A 26,983-nucleotide genomic window follows, 5' to 3' on the forward strand; every position below is an offset into this window, starting at 1 on the left:
CAAAGTGCATGAGTAAAATACAAAACAGGTGAAGTACTAAAAAGATTTATTTTCTAGAAAAGCCAATAGTCAACAATGCACTTTAATTCTGGGACAGTTGCTCCAGCACCGACGCCATGCGTCCCATCAGTGCAACCAAGGTTTTCATTCATCTTCTGGATGTTCTGGAGAATGGCAGAGGTCACGTCTTGGTGTCTTCCGATCTGTTCCAAGAACCGTTCCTCTGACCTCTCCAGATACTGCAGAGGATCCAAAGCAGCTTCCTGGTTCCCTTTTCCTGCATAAAAGCACCAAAAAGTACTAGTTGTCAGTAATTATTTTCTATTTTCATAAACACAGTTAACTTAAAGTAAATGTTCTATTTTGTGATTTTAGGATGGGTCAAAAGATAACATACTGATCATGTTGATGTCTGCATCATCTAAACAGATCTTACTTGATTTGGTCTGTAGAGAGGAGGACGGCGTGGAGGAGCTGCAGGACGGAACCAGTAAGCTGCAGACTAGTGCTCCTGGTAACTGGACCTCATCATCCAAGGCCGACAACTAAATAAAATGAACAAGACATGCTGTTGATAGCATCTGTAATACAAATGATTTTATCCATTAACTGATTTATTGCTTTGTCCATACAATGTTAGAAAGTGTTACAAATAATACCTGTAATAATTTCCAACAGTGATAAATGCCTTGTTTTATTTTACAACAAAAAACACCAAAAGCATCTGTGTATAAGAAATCAGTGCATTGGATTTCCACATCTGCAAAGCTAGAAAATCACACATCAGAATTTTACCTTGAAATTATGAAAATAGCTGCAGATTACCAGTACTCTTTACTTCATTGTGTTAACTTGATCATTTGAATCAGTTTTTTAGACTTGTATTACTGATACGAAACATAATCAACACATAAATTAAAATGTGTTCGCAAAGAGTTCACTGGTTCTTCAAGGAAAATTTCAATGATAACCATATAGTTCAGTAATATGATTAATGGGTCATTGTGTAACAGCGTGGGAGGTTCTGAATACAGGTCTTGGACTGAAATATTGCTGCTGCTTTCCTCCGGTTTTATAAGGAGTTGTTTCATAGCTTGTTAGCTTACCAGCGGCTAACTGGCTGGCAAACAATAGTTCAACGCCAACCTCTAATCAGTGATCCGGTGTCCGGACCGCGTTAGCTGGCGGAACGTTCATAATACTGAATGTCTGTGTATTTCAGGCCGATTTCAAAATAAAACTCAATAAAATTCTCGTCCAGGTGAGTGTCCTTCATTGTCGCTTCGCCATACGGACATGTCCCTTCCGGGGCTCGGTAGGAAAAAAGATTTGATATATATATAATGAAAGTTGATATATATATATAATGAAAGTCGATATATATATATATATATATATATATATATATATATATATATAATGAAAGTTGATATATATATAATGAAAGTTGATATATATATAATGAAAGTCGATATATATATAATGAAAGTTGATATATATATAATGAAAGTTGATATATATATATAATGAAAGTTGATATATATATAATGAAAGTCGATATATATATATATATATATCAAGTTTCATTATATATATATCGACTTTCATTATATATATATCAAGTTTCATTATATATATATCGACTTTCATTATATATATATCAAGTTTCATTATATATATATCGACTTTCATTATATATATATCAACTTTCATTATATATATATCAACTTTCATTATATATATAATTTCCTAAACGGTATGCCATATTATATATATATATATATATATATATATATATATATATGTATTCGTTACGTACCTGTGTTGAAGACGTGCACATCAATCTGAAGGAGGGTCTCGTAGTCCTCCCCGGAGCAGTCGCCTCCAAAGGAGTACACCTTGTGCCCCACTGCCACAGTAGCATGGTTGACTCTACGCGGCCCTCATTCCAGGTGCACCGACCAGCGCAACATTCCACGCACAAGCACCTCTGTGACTGGGAGTCCTTAGAACATCACTTTGTCGCCCGCTTGGACCCCATCAAGCCAACACCATGGAAACCTGTGAGCACAACAACAATAGCTGTGGCAGCACACATTTTGGTAACTTTTCATCAGGAAGGTCTGGTGCATATACTGGCCAAATTTCAGGTCTCTGGGACTTACCCCCTAGGAGGAGTTCATCACACATTTTTCACAGTTAAGGCATGATGGCGCACTTCCTCTTGGGTTTAGAGCGTGGCTGTGATTGACTTTTTGGTGTGTCCTGATGTGCTGCATATGTCCACCAAATATTATAGTAACAGATGAAACGGTGTGGCAGTTGACCACTTTTTTCAATTTTGCAGGGGGTGTTATGGAGCCACTTTGGCACACACATGCACAACTTCCATAAAATATCAAATTTTTCGGCAGTCCTGATGTGCATGCCAAGTTCCATGCATTTTGGGGTATGTTAAGGTCACCAAAAATGCATTTCAAAATGTCGAAAAAGAAATAATAATAATAATAATAATAATAATAATAATAATAATAAACCCTAGGGTGTCAATAGGATCCTAGGCACCGCGGTGCCTTGGACAGTCGGTGCCCTTACACCGCTTGTTCTCGGCACCGTCGGTGCTCAGACTCTAATTAAACAGGCAGCAGAGATAAAGCAGAGTTGCACAACAGTGTTCAGTTCATTAACATGCTGCTGAACTCTCTTCCTCCTCCCAGGCTCCGCCCTTCGCCTGACGTCACACGTCGTTAACTCGGTATTATCGGAAAATCCCAGCTCTCACCTGACTCCTCGGTCTGAATTCCGGTTTTTCCCACAGCACTTTAAGGCAGCACTAGTTAGAAGTTCAGCGGCAGCGCGTCGCTCCGGACAAACAAACCTGCAGAGAGAAAGAACAGAGTTAGAAAGAGACAAAAATATGAAACGTCCTGGAAATGTGATCGGAGCGTATCTAGGAGCTTTTACTCTGCTGCTCTGCCTGTATTCAATCAGAGGTAAGTGCTCTTTGAAATAAATCACATTAATCGCATTTATACTGAACTCCTGATCAACTTCTGCTGTTTACTTGGTGACTTGTTTCTCACACAGTTTTACCTCCAGACTACTTTTACTTTCAGCCTTTTTCCATACAACCACAAGCGGACTTTGGCAGTGCCACCTATATTTTCCATCCCTTTTTCCTTTCTTTTTCCCCACCCACAGGCCTGCTGCTTCTACTTTTCTGCTTTACACTAAAAAGGTGCTTTTATTGAATGAGGAGATGCGCAAATTCAAGCTCAGTGCTTGTGTTTTTCTATTTAACTCCTGTTACTTCACTTGTTGTATTCAAATAGCTGCTGTAGAAACTTGTTTATTCCATCTTAAGCACAAAAATATGCACCTTTTCCGTGAAAAATAGTCAAAATGTGATTGGTAGATACAGATGTGAGTCCTTAATGTTTCCATAGAAGGCAGCTGGACTTGTTTTTTTCCTCATTTAAGAAGTTTCTGCTGAAACACTTAAAAACACCAGGACCTGGACGAAATGAGGAATACTATGAATGCAAGCTTATTATTATTGTCACAGCAGAATGGGTGATTAAATGTGAAGCTGCTCTGTTATTACATGTGAGGCTCTGTTATTACTAAGCTCTATTTTGCACAGAGGTCATTGGAAAAGGCAGGTTCAGCAAAAAAGAGATGCTCCTCTCAGTGTTCGTTTGCTCTCTCATGCATCACACAGATGAGGATACAGAGCATTTTGTGATGCATTACAACATGCCTAAATGTGACTTTTCAGCTTTTATTTGAGTGTTTTCCGTGACGCACTTCTGGTCAGACGTTTAGGTGGTGCAGATGGAGGTGGAAATAACACCATATGTGTTGTTGTCTGAGGCCAACACGAGCCAGCTGTCCGCTCACGTCCAGCAGCTTTAGTTCCACCTGCAGACATGAAGCCATCCTGCAGCACTTGGAGTCTTTGTGTGGAGTTCTTGAATGTGTTTTTTTTTGTTCTTCAGCTGCATGCAGGAACTTTGCTTCTTCCCAACCTGTCAGTCGAATGTGCTGCGTGTCCGCCGGCTGCACTGTCATGTTGTGTAACTGTAATTCATTCCCGAAAGAGCTGCTTCTGTGCAACCTGGCTAATCCTGCAAGCTGTTAATCCTGCAGAGACACATTCTGCCATCAGGGTTGGTTTCATAAAAAGGTTGTTTCCAGATTTTATTTTCTGTTCTCACACTTGTATCCCCAGCACACTTCTGAAGCGTTCTGTTTCCGTATTTGCCTTTTTTGTAAGCAGTTTTATGATCAAAACTCACATTTTCCATTGTAAAAAACCTCCTCTGTGGTTTGCTCTCATGCTGAAACATGTCACTTTAGCGGTAAAGCCAGTCGGCCCAGTTTAAACCACAGCTGCCAGATGTGCCACTTGGTTTGGGTACGGTGACAGCATCTGCTAAATTAACTCGCTCACATACTCAGAATCACAGTTCTACGCCTCGTATTTTTTTGTGAAATACACCAAACTCCAGTGGTTCCACCTGGAGCTGCTCTGTGAGTCCGACGTGGCGTCTCATGAGTCATTGTTCTGGCTTAAGAAAGAAAACAAACACTGTGAGTTAAAGGTTATGTAGCTTTGACATCTCCTGTGTGACTCATAAATCTGTGCCCGGCCGCTCCCATCGGAGGACTCTGCCATTTTTCAGTTGATCCAGTCTGGATCAGTGACTCAGCACTTTGAAGCTGCAGCAGGAAACACAGTAGATCCCCGTTTTAACCCTCCAATCATACATTCTCAGACTAAGACTTGTTTTACCACTTGAATATGCAGCTGAATTTGCTTTAGATTGTGTCTATCACTACTGGATCTATTGTCTCAACAAGCACAAATTAAACCAAGTTTCTTAAGGATTTCTTTGGCCTAATTTTGCCAGTGAAGATTTCTTATAGCATAGAGGAGTCAGATACAAACAGAAGAGTGCTGACAGTCAATTCAGAGCTGAACATCTGTCTGCAACTTTATCCCGTCTGCTGCCTTCATCCTGTCGGCTGCTCAGGCTCAAAGCTCCGTCCGGTCTCACAGCTGCAACAGGCTTAACAACGACCCAGCTACACCGTGAGATACACAACCAAAACCTCCAGAATGTTTAGCTTTTCTTTGTGACAGTTACATTTGTGCATTTGCAGACTCAGCAAAGCCACAGTCAAACTCATGGGCATTTAGCACGACAGGAGTTTCAAACTTCCACGCTTGCTGTGCTACGTTTGGACTCTTAATGGAAATATATTTGAAACCAAAAATTTGTGTTTGAATATCTCACCCTCTCCTGCTTCAGTCTCGGTGATTCTTTTTGGAAGCGGCACTCTTGTAAGTCAACAAACTTTATTGAACCGCAGCAACTGAAAAGGTTTTTTATGGAGTTAATCAGTGAGAAGTGATGTTTGGAAGCAATATATTGTTGGTACAAATTAATATTTTGGTTTCAAAAGTTAGAATAACACAAGCTTAAACAGGAAACCGTGTTGAAATACCTTTATATTTGCGTTAAATGTTTTATTTCAGGAGAAATGTTCAGTTTCTTCGATTTTTATTGGCTGTTAGTTGTGGCGTGCAGCCAGTCAGACGGGGTTTTGACTTGTTGGAGAAGACAGACTGCATTTTGATATTAGCTTATTTTATCAGGAACCATCCATCCATTGTTCACTTTTCTCTTCTAGATTTGATGGAGGAAGTAACTGTGAGATTCCAGGCATCAACAATGAAACCTGCGTATTAAATATTACCGCTATGTTCTTAATTATGTGTGTTCACATGAGTTACAGGAAATTTTATTTGAACATTAATTGGTGTGGAAACGAAGCAGGCTGGGGTTAAAGGCATTAGAGGAGATTTAATTTCCTACGACTTTGAACGTAGCATGCGCACATACAACCTGTCCCTCATGCCCCTCTAACCTCCCTCCTCTTAACATTTACGAAGAAACGCCCCCCTCCAGAAACTTGCGTAGCACTCGTGAAGTTGTCTTTTACGGCTGGGTCCCCCTGGATCTTTATCTGCCATTATGTAAAAAAAGATGAGTAAAACAAGTCTCCAGCTAACTACGAAGCTATACCAAAGCAACACATACAGAAAACACGTAAGTCCAAGGCGTACGTAATCTACGTAACTAGGCCTGAGCCGGAAGATTTTTGATTGACAGGAAAGAGAGCAAAGCAAACGCCTCGGTCCGAGCGCATTGATTGGCTGATGTTTTTCAGGTCCTGCCATGTCCACAGTTTTTTATTTAAATTTTTTATTTTTTAGAAACCATACATACAAGTCCACTAAAGGTCAGTATATTCATTTTATGTGAATCAGACAAATTAAACAACAAAAAAAAACATCCTCCATAATGCCTTTAAGCAGAACTCTGCCTGCCTTGTCAGTTTGGTGGGGCAGTGATGCCTTCACATGCACATCACAAAGCAGGTCAAATGGGTTTGTTGTACATTATGAAGTGGAAATGACAACTAATTAGACTATTTAATGGACTGCAATGACTTTAACTTCTGAGCACACTTACAGTAGGTGCAAAATGCTGGTTGATAGCGGCATTCATCCATCCATCCATTATCTATACATCGCTGAGTCCTCATTAGGACCCCAGCTGACTTAACGTGAAGACAGACGACAATCTGGACAGGTAACAGTCTGTCACAGGGCTACACATAGAGACAAACAATCACACTCACATTCATACCTACGGACAATTTTGAATCGTCAGTTAACCTCAGCATGTTTTTGGACTGTGGGAGGAAGCTGGAGAACCTGGAGGAAACCCACTCATGCACAGGGAGAACATGCAAACTCCATGCAGAAAGATCCCAGGAAGGCTGCGACATGAACCAGGGATCTTCTTGCTGCAAGGCGACAGTGCTAACCACTATCCACTGTGCAGCCTTTTGCCAGGAATCTGTTAAATAAAATAACAACACTGAATACTGAATATGATATATGATATTGTAATGTTTCTCAGGAGTAATTTCATGTTTAATTGTCATTTAACGTTATATTTCACACAAACCTGCATTCTTTTCTTTTCTTTAATAACGGCACATGATCAGAAGAGTTTTCTCATTCTAGAAACAGCAGGTCATTCAGAACAACGTGTGCTTGCGGTGCAGAAACTGAGGGAATCTCGGGTCACCATGGCAACAAGATGAATACTGCGTAACGTGTGAAAATGTTAAAATAATCAGTACGCTCCCTGTTTGTTCCTTCCTTCCCCTCAGGTGACTACTGTGAAGTGAATCACTGCTTCAATGGGGCGACATGTGTGACGGGGTTAGGAGACGATCCCTTCATCTGCATCTGCGCCGACGGCTTTGGAGGAGACACCTGTAACCTGACGGAGATAGGTAGATAGAGCTGGAAAAGAGAGGAGAAGCGAGGTTATTTTTGGACTAAGACTAATCTGTTATCTTCTCAGGACCCTGCATTCCCAACCCCTGTAAGAACGACGGGTCCTGCGAGGTCATCGCTCCGACCAGGCGAGGCGACGTCTTCAATGAGTACGTCTGCAAGTGTCAGCCGGGCTTTGAGGGAGTTCACTGCCAGATCAGTAAGTTTCTCCTCACCTGACCTGCCCCCTTTATGCCTTTAGCGCCTATTAAATAACCGCTAGTAGCTTGAAAGCTTCTTACCCAGTTTTATTTTATTTATTAATCAGAGGAAGTATAAACACCTAGATTTCAAGCAAAAAATCTACAACAGATAGATTTTAATTGGCAAGTCCGATAATGGCTTTTTGCCAATAACCGTATGCCGATATTGTCCAGTTCTCAATTTCCAATTCCGATATCAACCGATACCGATATATGTGGGCTATTTAACTAATTTTAGGTAACATCACATGTCTCCTGTCATGGAATTAACACATCATGACTCCTTTTATTGTCAAATGCAACGAGGTTTTCAAATGTAAGCACTGTCTGTGCAAAATAAGAAAACAACTTCAACTGAAGTTATGGAAAAAATGGCTTTTTTAAAATTGTCTCAAACAACAGTTCACACACTCCCTCCCTCTATGTGTAAATGCCGGCAAAATCCAGGCATCATTTTATCGATTTTCATGATAGGCAAAAAAACCTGATAACGATATCGTCCGATATTGCATTTTTATGCTAATATCGAGCTGATATTGTCGAACACCTCTACTTTTAACACCAGAAAAAGGAAGCAAAGGACAGAAATTCCAGTCAGATTTAATCAGCACAAAGGAGAGCAGACATCTCAACTCTTTTGACTTCCATCTTGATACAACTTCACCGGAGAAAAAAATTTGTATTAAGGACACCTGCCTATAAGGAAGAACTTTCAGTTTATTCAATGGAATTTTTCACTCCGACATGTAAACGTCTCTAAAGATCATGAAACTGAGTGTAACAGAACTTTTGCAAAGCCCGGTATGAGCATTTCTTTCCGTCCTGTCACAACCCGGCGGTGAAGGAGATGTGTAGTCTGCCCAGCAGCTTCATGAAAAGGCCTCATTCAGCGGGTTCCTGTGGTTATTCTGTTTGGCTAATTAGTGAAACACCACTCCAAGTCTCTTAGCATGCAGACGCCCTCCACACTGGGCCAACACTGCATCCATTTGTGCTCCACTTTGACTCAATCGCACCAAGAACTGAATAGCAGCAAATTCCATCGTATCCTCGGGATATAATCACTAAGCTGGCCTGTGGTTATCGCAGAAGTTTGGCTTTTATTAGAGGAAAAAACACAAAATGTTTGATTATTTTTGCAAATGTCACATTGTAAATCCTCTTAACTGTGACAAACATTCTGAATTATGGTTATTTGTGTTTATGACTCACTCTGCAAAAAGGTTGAAAATGTAGGTTTAACTCTCAGGACTTTAAGTCAAGTTGGATTTTTAGTGAATGAGCAGTTGAGCCTCCTAAAGAACACAGTCTGACCACCAGTCTGGAGGTCCACTCCCAAACAGTTTCTAACTTTGAATCATGCAGATTTTACAGGCTGGACTGGTGATGAGGTGTTGGCAGAAACTTGTTAATAAAAAAAGGACAGTAAAAAGAATGAAAGAAAGAAAGAAAGGCCCAGATGTGTGGCACAGTTTGAATCTGAATTTTAAGAAACAAATTTTAACGTGATAAATGTCTGTATAATGTGAAATTTAATTTAAATTGTGAAAATTCAACTTAAGTACAGTTTAAGAGCAACTGAATTCAATTTCAGTATATTACATTTAGTTTCAAGTTTATTAGAACAGAATTTCAGTTTAATGCATTTAAACTTGAAATTTAAATTCATATCTTTATTCTACTTATTCAAGCTCAGCAGTTCAAATTCAGTTTCTAGTGACACAAATTTCTGGGTATGTTGAACTTAGCTGAAAGTGATTTCTCGTACAGATACAATTTGTTATTTTCCATCTAAAATTTGATAAATTGCCACAAAAGAAATATCTGTCTCGATTGTCTCAACTTGATAAAAAGAACGCAATCAAAATTATTTCTGAATCAGCTCATTTTATTATTGTTTAGCTCATTAGTAGGTGGTTGTTATTTAATTCGGACGGTTATTTAGTTGACATTTTAGTGATTTCCAGTCATTTTTTATTAATAAGTGATTGTTTCTATAATAAATAATGATAGAATTTGTAAAGACATGATCATAATAAACATAAAAACTTTTTTTTTTAACTTTTTGATAAAAATGTGTGCATGGACTTCAAAAATCCCTCAATTATAGAATGAACCTTCTGGTGGCACATATTTCTGTCTGTTAAAACCACAAAGTCGTACTTAAAATACCTACATGACTGTAGGTAAAGAGCATTTCACTGATTAAGTTCAACTTTAGTACAAATTTAAGAGCAACTGAATTAAATTTCAATATTATAAAATCAGTTTCAAGTTTATTCAAACAGAGTTTCAGTCGAATGCATTTAAATTTAAAACACATTTCACTCCATTAAAAGCACAGAGATGAACTCATAGTTAAAAATACTGATATAACTGCAACTAAAGAATATTATAGAAGATAAGAAAATGAGGTTTCTTTACATAATTTGATTTTTCTTGCGTATTTTTGTATAAACATCACATTGAAAGTAATCATAGTGAGATCAGCGTCTGCAGAGCTGGGTTTAGGGATCGAATGAGCGAGGCTATTTCACAGTCCGTCTCTCGGTAAGATCGCTTGTTTCTCTGTGTTAGAAGCCGGGCCGGGCTCAGTGTTGTCGCAGCCATACAGGCGTTCTAAGTTGTGACCAATCCTCTTAGCATTAGTGGGAACAAGAATTTAAAAAGACCCATGCGGCATTACATCAGCCCGTCATCTGCTTGTTTGTTATGGACGGTTAAATACGACATTCATGCATTTACTGGGACACCACAGGTTTCATTTAGACTCATTTTGGGCTTGTTATTTATTTTTCAAAAGATGCCTTCTAATAATATTTTCTCAGTTGTGTTACGGGTCCCAGGAATAGGACTACAGTAACAAAAAGGAAAGATACACGAGATAATGTGCAGACAGGCTACATTTGTATTATTTCTGTTTCAATTTACATACATCAATATACAAACATCCTGGTGTCAGTGTTCTCATAAGGGCAATATTGTCTCCCTTTTCTTCTGTTAATCCAAAATTATGGAGACATCGTCATCCACAGGTCCACTGAAATGTTTCTTCATTAAAGAGGAGAACTCAGAACAGCTTTGTATGGATTTGCAGTGACCTTTCCCTTTAAGTGCATAAGTTTACTGAAACTACGCCAGAAAAAATCCCTCGTGGAGTTGCCAGATTCCCAGAATCCAGGTTTTAATTTGTCCCCATCTGTAGATAAACATATAAGGAATATAAATGATGCATTTTTGTGTAACTGAATAGCAGCTCATGTATAGATGGATATTCTTAGTCATCTGGTTGTGATTCATTTGCTGTTTTTAGTGAATCTGCTTGGAAGTAACACAGATCTTAGACCTGATCTGGCTGCTTTGATTGCAGTCTAAATGTGTTGGTGAGTGTTGGGGAAACATCATGAAGATTCATTACATAACAGAGAAAAATCCTTACCAAGTGATCTGTATGAGGCTCCTGCTATAAAACAGCTACAGACAGCACTGACAGTGAAGGCTGCTGTTCTGTCTCTATTCTGATGCCTTCATCCTCCTGCTCCACATAAACATCGAGACTTGTTGTGCAAGACCGCCACCTTGTGGACGATTGGTCACCATAACACAGCAGGAGTGTTGCTGTAGTTTGTTGCCATGGTTACTGTGGAGGAAAGGCTTTCTGTTAAAGTGGATGAAGGAGAAAAATCTGGAAACTCTCACAAATAACATGCACTGACCATTTTCGCCATCAGCTGAGGCATAAACGTAGATTTACACCAATTTGCACTTTTTCTGCATAATGTCTTCATTTCTGCTCAGGAAAACTCAAAATTCAAGGAGGAATTTGAAATATAATGAACTATAATGCAGGATTTCTTAAATATTTTTCGAATATTTTCTGAAACTAGTCCCCACATTTTCATTTCATTTCATTTATTATTTTATTTGAATGGGACAGTGCATATTAACGAACATACAACGATGTAAATATGCCAGATTTAGCTCAAGGCTAAGTTGTTCCCCAAGAAATCCACACTTAGGAACTGAAACAGAAAATATCTTCTAAAGAGCCCAGTTTGTACATTCATTATGAGTGAATATCAGAATTAGTTGAGTTTGTTTGTTTGTGTGGCTCTGACACAACATGGACATAACCTCTAAATGTGCCCCGTGTCTTCACAGAATAAACTGTGGAATATATATTTTTTCATTTCTTTCCAAACTGTAAGAATAAACAAAAAAGCCCCTCTCTTTCATGTCAGCCTGGAAAACAAATATCAAACCCTGCAGCTTTTCTCAGCCCTAACTATATGTGAAGTTTCCATTAGAAGCGGATTAAAGCGTATTTGACTAACAGAGTATGCTTTAAAACAGGATTGTGCTTGTGCAGGACACAAAAATACAATCATCAGCCCTCAGGAGCATTTCTGTTCTGTCGTCGTATTAGACTTAAGACAAACTTTCTGTCACTTCTGTCTGTTTGTTGAAGACAGTGAGACTGTCGTCCACCAGCTGAACTCCTCTGTTCTTTATCTGAGCTGTTTGTGTTCAAGTGTACCTCACAGGATATTTCACTGGTTTGAGGACATGAGAATAATGTAAGCTGCTGTGTTTTTCAGATGTGAACGACTGTGCCAACCAGCCGTGTAAGAACGGAGGAACATGTCGGGATCTCGATGGAGACTACACCTGCCAATGCATCTCGCCGTACGTTGGGAAGCAGTGCCAGCTCCGTAAGTTCACCAAGTCATCAGACATTTATTTCAGATGAGTACAGCTTGGCATTACTTGCTTTTCTTTAAAAAATGTGGTATGACACCCTAAACTAGTGCTTTACTGGTCATTTAGTGACTCACAAAACTCTGTAAAATACGCCAGGTTGCATTTCTCTGCTGGGGATGGAAGGAGGAGCGATCGTGGAGTCTCAGATTTCGGCTTCCTCCGTGCACTACGGCATCCTGGGTCTTCAGCGTTGGGGTCCAGAGTTGGCTCGACTCAACAACCAAGGCATCGTCAACGCCTGGACGTCCGCCAGCCACGACAGAAACCCCTGGATCGAGGTGGGAGGAGTTTAACCCTTCCGTTGTCTTCATTTACGGGCAGCAAAAAATATTGTTTCCTTGTCTGAAAAAAATCCAAAAATTCGGTAAAAATATTTCTGAAAACTTGCAAAACCTTCAGGAAGAAAATTCAGATAATTCTTTGAAAGTTTCCCTTAAAAGTTTTATTTTAAAAAATCACCCAAACATGGCAAGAAAATTATTTTAAATGTTTTCAAAAAATGAGTAAAAATCTTCCAAAAAATTAGTAAAAATATCTAAAGTGATTCTATATATATCAGTAAAACTTCTAATATTTTCTTTACGAACTTTCACATAAAAATCAACCAAAATCCAGCGATTTTCGCTGGATTTTGGTTGATTTTTATGTGAAAGTTCTTAAATAAACGTCTCTACCGTTTCTTTTTTCCACCAAAAAATGTTCTAAACCTTCCCAGAAATGTTGAAAATGTGGACATCAGAAGTTTCACTGTGAAAATGTATTTATTTTTCCCCACATTTTCAAACTTTAAACATGAGGGTTAAAGTCATCAGGCTGACCAACGAGGACATGATGTTTACTGATGCAGGAACCTTTAACAAATTGCAGATCAACATGCAGAAGAAGATGCGTCTGACGGGCATCATCTCTCAGGGAGCCAGTCGAATGGGTACAGCGGAGTACATCAAGGCCTTCAAGGTGGCGAGCAGCTTCGACGGAAACAGTTACGTCACTTACAAAGGAGACAGTCAGTGGAGGGACAAGGTTAGACGCTGCTTTCTGTTAATATGTGCGCACGGAAGGCTTCTCTTTCTTCAGTTTGCTCACCTGATTCTGTAAATCTGTGCGCTGCAGGTTTTTGTGGGCAACACAGACAACGACAGCACAAAAACCAACCTGTTCGACCCTCCCATCGTGGCCCAGTACATCCGCATCATCCCCGTGGTTTGTCGCAGGGCGTGCACGCTGCGCATGGAGCTGGTGGGCTGTGAGCTGAACGGTAAACGCAAAGAAAACATCAGATACAGCTTTAACTCTCACAGCAAGCTCCGAAACAGATTCAGTGTTAATGAAAACAGATGGATGACCTACTGGCTCAATGTAGAATTGCGGGACTTTTTGTTACATAATTGCCTGGTATCATAGCTGATGTTTTTTGCTGTTTTCAGGCCTAAAATCAACTATAACCAAACACCACATGGCAATACAAAATGACCAAAAGAGACATGAAATGACCACAGAAAAACACAAAATGACTCAGTGAGACATGCAGCAATCATATAACGATAAAAAAAATGATGAAAAACACAAAGTAACTACAAAAAGTTGCGAAATGACCACAGAGACACATGAAACCACCACAAACAGACAAAAAATTGTCACAAAGGGGTGCAAAATGACCACAGAAAGACCTGAAATGCCCACAGAACAGTCTGAAAATGACCAAAAAAGAAACAAAATGAGCACAAATGCACATAAAACAACCACAAAAAGACACAAAATGACAAAAAAATTACACAAAATGACCACAAAAATGCACAAAATGACTGCAAAAAGACCTAAAATGCTCACAAAACAGTATGAAAATGACCAAAAACAGGCAAAACATGACCACTAAAATTCACAAAATGACAAAAAATGACACAAAATGACAAAAAATGACACAAAATGACCACAGAAAAACACAAAATGACTCAGTGAGACAGATAATTGTCAAATAAAGACACAAAATGACGAGAGTCACACAAAATAACCACAGAAAATTGCGAAATGACCACAAAAACACTTAACATTTTCACAAGCAGACTGAAAACAGCAACAAAAAGGCACAAAATGACCACAAAAGAACTAAAATGCCCACAGAACAGTCTGAAAATGACCAAAAAGAAACAAAATGAGGCACATCCATAAGGCACATAAAACAACCACAAAAAGAAACAACATGATCACAAAAATGCACAAAATGACCACAAAAATGCAAAAAATGACAAAAAATTGACACAAAATGACCACAGAAAAACACAAAATAACTCAGTGAGACAGATAATTGTCATATAATCACACAAAATAACCACAGAAAATTGCAAAATGACCACAGAAACACTTAAAATTTTCACAAGCAGACTGAAAACGGCCACAAAAAGGCACAAAATGACCACAAAAGAACTAAAATGCCCACAGAACAGTCTGAAAATGACCAAAAAGAAACAAAATGAGCACAAAGACACACAAAACAACCACGAAAAGACATAACATGACCACAAAAATGCACAAAATGACCACTAAAATGCACAAATTGACAAAAAAATGACACAAAATTACCACTAAAATGCACAAAATGACCACAAAAATGCAAAAAATGACACAAAATGACCACAGAAAAACACAAAATGACTCAGTGAGACAGATAATTGTCATATAATCACACAAAATAACCACAGAAAATTGCAAAATGACCACAGAAACACTTAAAATTTTCACAAGCAGACTGAAAACGGCCACAGAAAGGCACAAAATGACCACAAAACGGACTGAAAATGACCAAAAAAGAATGAAAATGAGCAGGTCATGTGATCTGGAATTAACACACTTCCTTCAGAGGTGTTTTTGTAATGGGGAACTTAGTGGCAAGTCTTCTTACTTTTAATAAAAATGCATGCAAGATATAGCCCATGGACGTGAAAAGTCCCTCAGTTATAGATTGACCCTACTTTAGGTTCAAGTCTAGTCAAGCTATGTCCTCTCTGAACTCCTGTTTTGAGCAAAGTCAACAAAACTATGCAGAAAAAAGCGATGAGAGTGTCTTTTGTTTAACTTGTTTTACTGTCTTGATGTCTTCTTGCTGTGGTCTTTGCTGATGGGCAAAATGACAGTCAGAGTTTATTTTAACTGCACAGCATCAAGCCGTGGTGACACCGCAGAGAAAATGTATGTGGGGGTTCACACTCACTCTGAAACAATAAAAACAGCAATTCTAAACACTCAGACAGAAACACACACTTTTATGTTTGTCTTCTTTAATCACAACAAGTTACACATTTCCAGAAAAACAGATTTAGCTCGATATGGCATTCCTTCCTCTGCTCTCTACACCTCTTTTTGTTCCTTCTGCTTGATCATCATTGGGTGCTAATGAATTTTAATCGGTCACATGCTTTGAAAATGTTGCTTATTTCTTGAAATTCTGGGTGAAGTTGATTCTTCTTTCCTTTGGGTGAACTCACTTGTCTTTTCCCCCTTCTCGTCCGCTCTTTCTCCTGCTCTCACTCTGGTTTTTCCCTCCCTCCGTCTTCCCGTCTGCTTCGGATTCACAGTTTATTCAAACACGGCAGGTTGCTCAGAGCCTCTGGGGATGAAGTCTCGGCTGGTCTCGGACGGCCAGCTTTCAGCCTCCAGCACTTTCCGCACGTGGGGCATCGACACCTTCACGTGGCATCCTCAGTTCGCCCGGCTGGACAAGGCGGGGAAGACGAACGCCTGGTCTCCTGCTCACAACAACCGCTCAGAGTGGATCCAGGTGAGGGGACATCTGTGGTCAGACGTCAGTATAAGTGAAATGTCAAGCAGAGCATCACAGTTTTTTTTGGGTTCCTTCACCAGGTTGACCTAGAGAAGACAAAACGCCTCACTGGCATCATCACTCAGGGTGCTAAGGACTTTGGCGTGGTTCAGTTTGTGTCTGTGTTTAAAGTCGCCTACAGCAACGATGGAGAGTCGTGGAGTACAGTGAAGGAGGAGAACACTGACAACGATAAGGTCTGCTCCACTGTATATGAACACTACCATTCCAAAGTTCTATACTCTACATCAGGGGTCGGCAACCTTTAACACTCAAAGAGCCATTTCGACCCGTTTCCCACAGAAAAGAAAACACTGGGAGCCGCAAAATCCTTTTGGCATTTAAAATGAAGACAACGCTGCATATATCGCCTTTTTACCTCTATGCTCTTGTTAATCAGTCGTGATTAATTAATTACAAAGCCTCTAATTAGATAGATTTGTTTTTTAATTGTGTCCTACCTCTAATATTTATCTTACTCGGTTAATGTCATCTTTGCTCCTGGACCTCATAATGTTAGCTGGAAATCAATATTTTGCGAATGTCTATTTCACTTGTAAAATCTATTTATCTATTTATCTTAAGCTAATAACTTTTCTCCGGTAAGTCGCTGCCCTATTTTCCAAGACGACACTCCTCTGACTCTCTGACCTGCTGTCTGGATGCTGGACATGACGTCGAGCCGTGCTCTCGCGAGTAACGTAGCATTAACCCGACATATCAAAGAGTAGATACTGAGCAAGACGATTATCCGTAGTTTACCTTAGTACTCACGAGTACCCAACACAGTGCAGGACTCTGCTGTGAAGGTGGAGACGTGCGGCGGTGGTGTATTTGTGACAATAAAAAAGAAAGAAATTTGAAGGAGTGACTAGGATTTAGGAAATGCATTGTTATGCATTGTTTTAAATAAGGAATGTTTGTTTTTTATGGACCAAGGACTACAGATGGAAATTAGCATGATGCTAAATCTGGTGCAGCCATCTTTTTAATGTAACTGCATGCTGTCCTTTTTCAAATAAACTTGAAAGAAAGAAAGAAAGAAAGGAATGGTGGCCTGCCACTGCTGAATGAATGTAGAGCAAACACTGGGATCCGAAGATCAACAGGACTCCAAATGAATACCTGCAGGGCAGCGAGTGTTGGAGATTGACGCTGGGACGCGTATTTTGACGGACAAAAATTAATACGTTTTATTTTGATGTTACAAGATCAATATAATCTTCAAATTTAGAATTTAATTTTAAAAATTAACAATCTAAAATAAAAGAAATTTTAATGAAATAGCCTGTTGATTATTTATTTTCCAAAGCTACAGGGAGCTAGCCTAGCCGCGCTAGACAACCCACAGCAACGAATTTAATTCTCTGCCAGGGTGGGTCTAGTTACCCTCCATAAGGCTCGAGGCTGGATTCTCCTAAAACTGGTCAACGAATCACCATGAAGTGTAGAGTCAGAAGGCGGGCGTAACTAAGTGACGACAGAGGCGTGACGATTCTGACAGAAACAACCGGCGCACAATAAACAGTTATCGTTCGACTCGGCTTTGGCCACAGCCCTTAAAGATTTGAAGCTAAAATTCAACTTGAAAGATAAACAAAGGACGGCACTGAAGTGTTTCATTGAGAAGAAAGACGTATTTGGACTTATGCCGACGGGATATGGCAAATCCTTAATATACCAGTTGGCTCCGCTGGTTGGGAAGCTAATGGGACTTAGCCACAATCCGGCTCTAGGAACTATGTCAGCCTATTCGTTGCACTGATTGGTTATATACCTACCCAATTGCTGCAGAGGGATTTGAAAGACAACTTTTTAGCCCGCCTCCCTCCCTGTCGACCGTTCCTAGACCCTTGTGTCTTAAGAGCTGGGTCTAGCGCGGCTAGGCTAACAGGGAGCCACAACAGAGGGATGAAAGAACCGCATGCGGCTCCGGAGCCGCGGGTTGCTGACCCCTGTTCTACATAATATTCCCTCATTTGGTGGACACACTGGTCCAAAATCTCCCATGGATGCTTAACTTGGTTGAATTTTTGTGACTGTGAAGCCAGTAACATTTTCATTAAAGCATTAAGTGACCTTTCATGTCCTGTGGATGGAAGAGAATAGTCCTGTCAGGATAGAAAAGCTACATTATAGAATAAAACTTATCACTCAGAGCAACGTTATATGGATTTGCGGGTGTCTTTTCCTATAAATCTAGAAGTTTACTCAAACTTTGCCAGCAAACCCCAGAGTTCAGTTTTTTTCCTTTAATTTCACCCAAGCACACTCTGTACAACTGCAAGCTGCCACTCTTGCAGCAATCTCATGGCAAAAAGTTACAGGATTGCAAATATTACAGTCATTACTTATACTGAAAATCTTCAATCAAAATCTGTTTTTACTGATTTCAAAGGTCCATTGCTCAATTTCTGTATCACCTCCAAGTTTTTGACATCTTCATAAGAAACAAAAGACCTCACTCATGTATACAGACAGTAGAGTAGTTGTGAAGCTACAGACATTTTAATGTCATTTTAGGCATTTTATGCAAGGTGTTTACAAATGCTAAAACATGCAATAGCTCTTTTCTGAAATGTTGTTGGATAAACTCAAAAAGTCATACACAAATCCTGCAGCTTGTCAAGAAACAAGTCTAAGAAGTCACACGTTATTATCAGCTTCCTGTTCTGTTTCTCCTCGTTGTAGCCTTTTATTAAGGAGAATTTTAGCTGCAGATGAGCCATTAAAACTCTAAAACAAGCCTTGATGCTTTTACTGAGCTGCAGGGACGCTGCCCGAGGCTCTGACTGACTTTTCTGAACATCTGGGTGGAGCTGGAAGCATCTGGAAATCAGTCAATAAAGCATTCAGTGGATGTATTTACCCAGACTGCATTGCATTATCATGACAGCATGCAGGTTTATGGAGTCACAGGAGTGCCACATCAAAATATAAATTAATAAATTAATTAAATAAATAAATAAATGTGGAAATATAAAGAGAAATAAATAAATAAATAAATAAAAGGAAAAAACAGAAAAGGTAAAAGCAAAGACAAAATTTTCCTTTGCATTTATTTATTTCTCTTTATATTTCCACATTTATTTATTTATTTATTTTTTGACGTGGCACTCCTGTGACTCCATACAGGTTCAGCTTGGTTGTGTTCGGTGAAAATAAGAAAGGAAAATCCACAATACTTTTACTCCGCGACTAAATATTTTTCCTGATCTTTAATTTGCAGCTTTTCCAAGGAAACATCGACAACAACACCCACAAAAAGAACCTGTTCGAGCCTCCGTTCTACGCCCGATATATCCGCGTCATCCCCTGGGAATGGCACGAACGCATCACTCTACGCATGGAGCTGCTCGGCTGCGACGACTAGAAGCTCGTCAGTAACCAATAATCGAAGCTCCGTCTCCTCCGACCGCAGCAGAGAACGGATCCCAGGAGATCACGTTTGCTGCGCGTCGCTTGGACTTTAACACTTGTAGCACTTTCTAACTAGTGACTTTTTTATGTTTATGTTGATGTATTTGTTTGAAATTGCAGCTTTTGCTCACAGAGTCCCTTATTTAGTGTTCGTACTTTTAGCTGCTTTTGAAATTTTGCACAGATTTGCTCTTAGTCTGAATCATTTGCTCCCTTTAAGAATCCAAACCCTGCTTTTATTTTTCAGTTTCGTCTCACTCTGTCTATCATCTGTACGGCTGTTCGGCGTAATGACACAGGGTCGGTGCAATACAGAGCGTATTTTGGCATCTCCAATCATCCAATAAGATAAAACATGTCCAAGAGTAGAAGATTAAATCTCAAATTGGTTCTGCAGCACACTAATAAAGTCAGTCTATTGACTGAATGTCAAACTGTAGGGAAAGTTTTTCATGTCGTGTCTGTTTTGTTGATTTTTTTTTACACATTTTGACACATTTTTCTGCTTCATTCTTACATATAATTTCATTCTAATTTAAAGCTTTTTACCACAAATGTGAAAAATGTAGAAAGACACCCATGTGCATGTGTAGAAAGCATTGTTCTACATTTGTTTTTTAATTCATTGTTGGTCTTGGACTAAGATCCTTTATTAAATGCTAAAATAAATCTGTGTGTGTGTGTATCTTCAATCAAAAGAACAAAAAAATCCGTCTTAATCAGGGTTAAGTTTGAGCTAAATGTCAGAAACTACATTTCTCTCTGCTGACTGAACCATTTGGTGAGACAGTTTCTGTGTGAGCTGATGAAGTTTGGTGGCTGATTTCTACATAAACAGTGAAAAAACATGAGAAACAAGAAGAACATCTTCACTGAGAAGGATCGCAATGACATGAGGATGTACAGGTGAACACGGTGCTATTATCTGAAATACTGCAGTTTACATGCGATTAAATAAAAAGCAACAACTGAGAACTCTAATTAATTTAAACAGTAACAAATGTTACTAATTTAAAAAGTCCTTAGAAGCATTGAAAAACTATCTTTCCCAGCAAATATAGAAGAAACTTGCTACACGTGGATGTTTCTGTATCATGATTCTTTCTAACAGTTCAGATACACAGAAAAATGTTTTAGTTTCAGGCAGGAATAAATTGTCACAAATTGTATGAAAAACACAATTATTTGCGTTACATTGTCAAGACGATGCAATTTCCTCACATGCTCCACAAACCAGAAAGCTGAAGTTTGGCGGAAAAAGCTCCTCATCATGAAAACTGAGCTGCTATCAGTCTATTGTTGCTGCATCCAGGCGAGGTGGAGAGCTTTATTTATCTTCCTGTGACCTCGTTGGAACATTGCACCAGATTCAGTCCTCGAATAGATCAAGTTCTCTGCAGCACATCGTTGAAGAAATTCAAGAAAATCTCCGTCTCAGGTTCCAAACTGGTAAAATGAAGCCGAGTCAAACTAGGAATAGAAATCTTAAAAGCTGAAGTGAATTCCACTCTTGGCAACTTCCTCCTCATAGTTGAGGTTGTGGAGGGTGTAAAGCCCAACATAGGCAATATTTTGGTGTAACCTCAGGAAAGTGTGTCATGGAGTTGGTTGGGAAGTTTCTAAAGAAAACAGAGAGAGGTCAGTCAGCAGCGGGCTGGTGAAATAAACACCGCAGCAATGTGAGTCTGTTATGAGATGCTATCACTGATTCAGATTCTGCTGTGAACTGTCTTCTGCAGCAGCACTGGGAGGCTCATCTGGTGGATGTTACGCATATAGATAGATAGATTTCCCTCACGATGAATAAAGTATCTATCTATCTATCTATCTATCTATCTATCTATCTATCTATCTATCTATCTATCTATCTATCTATCTATCTATCTATCTATCTATCTATCTATCTATCTATCTATCTATCTATCTATCTATCTATTATATAATACGTAGTATAAACTCATATAATCTTTATTTAAAGTATTTTTTAAAATTTACTTCTTCTTCTTCTTTTGCTTTGGTGATTATTTTCTCATCTCAGAGCTCAACTGTAATCTCGCTGATTTTTCATTTAATTTATTGTCATTTTTACTGTTTATTTTAACTGACTGCTCTGAGTTGTCTCCAATATGTTGTTTGTTTGTCTGTGATGAATGTTCTAACTGTCAAATCACTTTGTGAACGCTGCTCTGAAGGATGCTATATAGATAAAGTTATTATTATTAGAAATACAAATCATTAAAGGGCAAACCTCTGTGGGTCTGTCTTTTGGTTGAGAAATGTTTGGAATCAGATCATCAGATGTATTTTTAATTTTCTGCCAGCAGGTGGCAGTCGGATGATTCTGGGCTTTCTGTCACCAATAAGATCAGAACAAAATGTGCAGAATCTGCTGAACCACATTCACTTCTATTACAGCTGCACAGTCTTTGGAGTAACATCAGGTTCTTGAATCCCAGTCGACACCTTTGAAACACTAAACCTGCCGTGATTTAACACCGCCTGTGTCTCTCAGTCAGGTTGGACGTCACATTTCCTGGATTTCCTGCATTTAATGCGAACAACAGCCGTGCAGAAAATCTGACATTAATGGAAACACAATCAGATTAAATGTGAAGAATGAAGACTGACACAGATGTGAGATGAAAAGTGAAGTATGAGTGGAAATATCCACAGAGAACACGGTGTACGGCGGCTCCAGGATGAGGATCTGTCAGGTTCATGAGGCATTTACATGTGGGGCCGTGTTCTGTTTGCTCTGCTGCTGATTCAGCTTCTCCTTGTTCTGTCAGGTTCATGACAGAAAGCAGCGGTGGCTCAACTTCCACCAGAAAGAAAAACAAAACTAATCAGGGCTGATCATCTGTCTTATGTAATCACACTAAATGGCAGAACAGACAGAATTCAGTTCAATTTTATTTATATCGCGCCAGCTACAGTTCAAATAGTTTCAAGACGCTTTACAGAAAACGTGTGCCTTGCTTTTGTTGCTTTTGTGTGTCATTTTGTGTCTTGGCTTGTTGTTTTGTGTCTTATTTTTGTTGTTTTGTGTCTCATTTTTGCTATTTCGTGTCTCATTTTTGTCAAGTTGTGTCTTGTTTTGTGTCATTTTTGTCTTGTTTTTGCTGCTTTGTGTCTCATTTGTGTCGTTTTGACTAATTTTTGTTGTTTTCTGTCTTATTTTTGTCATTTTGTGTCTCGGTTTTGTCATTTTGTGTCTTGTTTTTGTTGTTTTGTGTCTCGTTTCTGTCAGTTTGTGTCTTGCTTTTGTTGCTTTGTGTCTTATTTGTGCCTCCCTTGTGTCGTTGTGTCTCGTTGTTTTAATTTTGTGTCTCGTTTTTGCTATTTTGTGTCTCATTTTTGTCGTTTTGTGTCTCGTTTTTGCATCATTTTTGTCTTGTTTTTGTTGCTTTGTGTCTCATTTGTGTCGTTTTGATTTATTTTTGTTGTTTTGTGTCTTATTTTTGTCGTTTTGTGTCTCAGTTTTGTCATTTTGTGTCTCGATTTTGTTGTTTTGTGTCTCGTTTTTGCTGTTTTGTGTCTCGTTTGTCAGTTTGTGTCTTGCTTTTGTTGCTTTGTGTCTTATTTGTGTCTCCCTTGTGTCGTTTTGTCTCGTTGTTTTAATTTTGTGTCTCGTTTTTGCTAGTTTGTGTCTCGTTTCTGTCAGTTTGTGTCTTGCTTTTGTTGCTTTGTGTCTTATTTGTGCCTCCCTTGTGTCGTTTTGTCTCGTTGTTTTAATTTTGTGTCTCGTTTTTGCTATTTTGTGTCTCATTTTTATCATTTGTGTCTCATTTTTGTTGTTTTGTGTCTCGTTTCTGTTGTTCTCGTTTAGGCCAGTTTGTTTCTTGTTTTTGTGTTTTTGGGTATCCGGTGTAAAACATACCAGACAGATTAAACAGAAGTTAACGGTTGAGGATTCGTGCAGAGTAATGGGATCACGATGACTGAAATTCACAGAAAGGAAGCGTCTCTGATCGTCACATCCATGACACAATTTTTGTCAGTTGACTCGCTAGTATGGACATTTATTCAGCACTTTGCACGCCTTTCATTTCCCTTTAACTCGTTTAACAGCCATTAAAACCACCTTTTCCTCACTTTCTGACAGTTCCAGCTCATTGTTTGCTACTCAGTGCTCAGACGTTTTTACAGGGTGCTACCTTTATTATTGTGACTCCTGGTTTATATTTTTGCACTTGAGGACCGTTTTCTCTGTCAGGAACACAAACACTGGGATTTTTACGAGTGTGCGGTGTCTCTTATGCAACATCTTGTGCAAATCTCTATTATATTTGGTATCTTTGGTGACTTTGGGACCTGCACAAGAATGCAAAACTTTTTCTTGTTTGTTTAGTTTTATGTGCACAGCATAAACCAGCAGGCCGCTGCTCGTTTGGTTTAGTTACTGCAGCTGTGTTTTATGGAAAAACAAAACAGCAGACACAAGTTTACAGCTATAAAGACGTGTGCATGAAAGTTTGCAATAAAAGCCGAACACATAAAACACTAAAATAAATGTTTGTTACCTTTACAACTGAGACTCTTCAATACTTTTGCTCAGTCTTGCACAATAAAAGACATATGTAATCAGAAAACACTATGGAGGAAGGTCAGCAGCAGCATCCCACAGTGGACATGATGGAGACTAGACCAGCTGGTGGAACAGCAGCCACAGATCTGAAGCATCCAGCTCTGGGACCAGGGACACTCAGAGAAAGGACACAGGGAGAAACAGAGTGAATGCAATGCAATAATGGAATATATAGTAAAAACAAAGGGAGTTAGAGAAGGGCTCTGTGCATCCAGAGAGGTCCCCCAATCACACCCACATTCACAACTATGGACAATTTAGACTCAACAATTAACCTGAGATGACATGTTTTGAGCCGGAGTAGCCGGACATGCACAGGGAGAACATGCAAACTCCATGCAGAAAGATCCCATGAAGGCCGGGACATGAACCACTAAAACAATCTGCTGCAACTCTTACAATCATGCAATGATCTAACATTGATAGAGGCCTTTCAAGTGCTTTTGATGGGTTTTTCCATACTTTTAACCTTTCAATGTCTGATTCTGACTTATGATGGGGTGTTTTCATGTTGTGTAAATGATCTGAGCCCTAATTAAAGCACGTGATAAATCAACAATTTACAGTTTATTATGTCATAACGCAATCAAACACCCACTGAACACCACAGCATTAATATTGCTCTTTGATATTCTAATTAAAAACATATTAGCAACAAACCACACTATTGATTACAGAGAATTATTTTCAATTGAAGCAGACGACATCATCACAGGGAAAGATTCACGTCACTTGAGTTTCACTTGCGCGAAAAACACAATTATTTGTGTCACATTGTCAAGACGATGCAATTTCCTCACATGCTCCACAAACCAGAAAGCTGAAGTTTGGCGGAAAAAGCTCCTCATCATGAAAACTGAGCTGCTATCAGTCTATTGTTGCTGCATCCAGGCGAGGTGGAGAGCTTTATTTATCTTCCTGTGACCTCGTTGGAACATTGCACCAGATTCAGTCCTCGAATAGATCAAGTTCTCTGCAGCATATCGTTGAAGAAATTCAAGAAAATCTCCGTCTCAGGTTCCAAACTGGTAAAATGAAGCCGAGTCAAACTCGGAATAGAAATCTTAAAAGCTGAAGTGAATTCCACTCTTGGCGACTTCCTCCTCATAGTTGAGGTTGTGGAGGGTGTAAAGCCCAACATAGGCAATATTTTGGTGTAACCTCAGGAAAGTGTGTCATGGAGTTGGTTGGGAAGTTTCTAAAGAAAACAGAGAGAGGTCAGTCAGCAGCGGGCTGGTGAAATAAACACCGCAGCAATGTGAGTCTGTTATGAGATGCTATCACTGATTCAGATTCTGCTGTGAACTGTCTTCTGCAGCAGCACTGGGAGGCTCATCTGGTGGATATTACGCATATATTTAAGTGGTGTATGGTTAAATGGCTGTTGTTTTCATGGTGTAGATAGATATATGTCGAGTACTGATTCATCAGTGACTGGACCTTCCAGATACAAGTGTCTTTATACCACAATAAGTGAGACACATTCATTGCACTCAGATGATCTTTATTTACTCTTATTGTGTGACTTCGAACACCAGCTGGCTGCACTTGTGTTTAATTAGGTGAGTTACCTCCACCAATACGTTTTCACTTTGACACGTAAGAGTCTTTTTTGGTCAGTTTTTGTAAAAAAAGCCAAATTAAATTTACCATGATTCAGTGTTGAAAAGCAATAAAAATGGCAAAACTTCCAGGCACACACTCCATAGGAACAACAAGCCCAGCAGGACAATGAGCCTCACCACACCATAAAAACTGCACAGGAACAGCTGCAGGGACATGACCAAGAGCTTTAACTTCTCTGACTGACTGAGCATCAGTGGGATGTGTCGGAACAATCCTGTCCACGGAGGCCGCAAGCTGCAACCCACAGGACCCGAAGAATCTGCCAGAGTCAGTATTAAACAGGAGGTTTTGTTGATGTGGCTGAATGGTGTTTGTCTGTTAAAGCCCCACTAAATAAAAGAGACAAAATCTTCACTGGTGAGTTCAATAATACGGTGGAGTTTTACTGTATTTATTTAATTAAACCATCACAATATTTGCCCTCATGAGGATAAGGGTCTTTTCTCATCAGTATGTGGCATAACTTGACAAAGATTCAGTGACTTATGAGTAAAAGCAGCTTGAAATGCTGAATAATCATGTGTTATTTTGGTATGCAACCAGATTTCTTTGTGAGATGCAGCAGGAAAAGATGTAATCTAAGTATGATGTTGTAAAATGAAAACACTAAAGTTTATGGCCACTGCTTTAAAAGGAGAGTTTATGATTAAAGTGCTGTATTTTGTTAAGTTCATTTTAGTCAGCATTTGTGTCCGTCCTAAACGTGTTGGCGATCCGACACCAAACGACAGAGGTACAAGAAGCATTCAAATAGCAGCAGCACACATGTTATGTAAACTGCAAATGTCACATAACTGTACGAAAAAAAGAGTACAGATGGAAATACTGAAGTGCAAAGAACGCTGGCTGGCACAGACATTAATGGATTTTTACTCTTTACTTTGAATTTTCCTTCATGGCTTTAAAAATCAAAGTTACAGAAACAGACAGGAACCAATTGATGCCTTTTTTTCGGCTCTTGCAATACTTTAAACATTTTGATGATGATAAAACATTCATATTTTTATCTGAGTCCGTTGTAAATGTTGGAATACATTTTGTAATGATTTTAAACATGTAAATGTTCAACACTTCTGGTAATCTCATGATGCATAAAAACTATTATCTGTTGTAATTGATAAAGGAGAGACCACAACATGAAAACTGTC

The 26,983-nt window shown here is 39.1% G+C and overlaps 1 protein-coding gene across 1 annotated transcript; it reads left to right on the forward strand.

Annotated features, from left to right (window-relative positions):
• Nucleotides 1-2,761: 2,761 nt before the first annotated feature.
• On the forward strand, nucleotides 2,762-20,290 carry LOC110957255 (EGF-like repeat and discoidin I-like domain-containing protein 3). Its single transcript, XM_022203175.2, has 10 exons — nucleotides 2,762-2,993; nucleotides 7,252-7,377; nucleotides 7,449-7,580; nucleotides 12,222-12,335; nucleotides 12,481-12,662; nucleotides 13,252-13,407; nucleotides 13,498-13,642; nucleotides 15,957-16,159; nucleotides 16,243-16,398; nucleotides 19,431-20,290. Exons 1-10 carry the CDS (start codon nucleotides 2,918-2,920, stop codon nucleotides 19,572-19,574), a joined length of 1,434 nt encoding a protein of 477 aa, XP_022058867.1. The 5' UTR covers nucleotides 2,762-2,917; the 3' UTR covers nucleotides 19,575-20,290.
• Nucleotides 20,291-26,983: the final 6,693 nt, after the last annotated feature.

The sequence above is a fragment of the Acanthochromis polyacanthus genome, chromosome 2 (genome assembly GCF_021347895.1).
Source record: "Acanthochromis polyacanthus isolate Apoly-LR-REF ecotype Palm Island chromosome 2, KAUST_Apoly_ChrSc, whole genome shotgun sequence".
Classification (NCBI taxonomy): domain Eukaryota; kingdom Metazoa; phylum Chordata; class Actinopteri; family Pomacentridae; genus Acanthochromis; species Acanthochromis polyacanthus.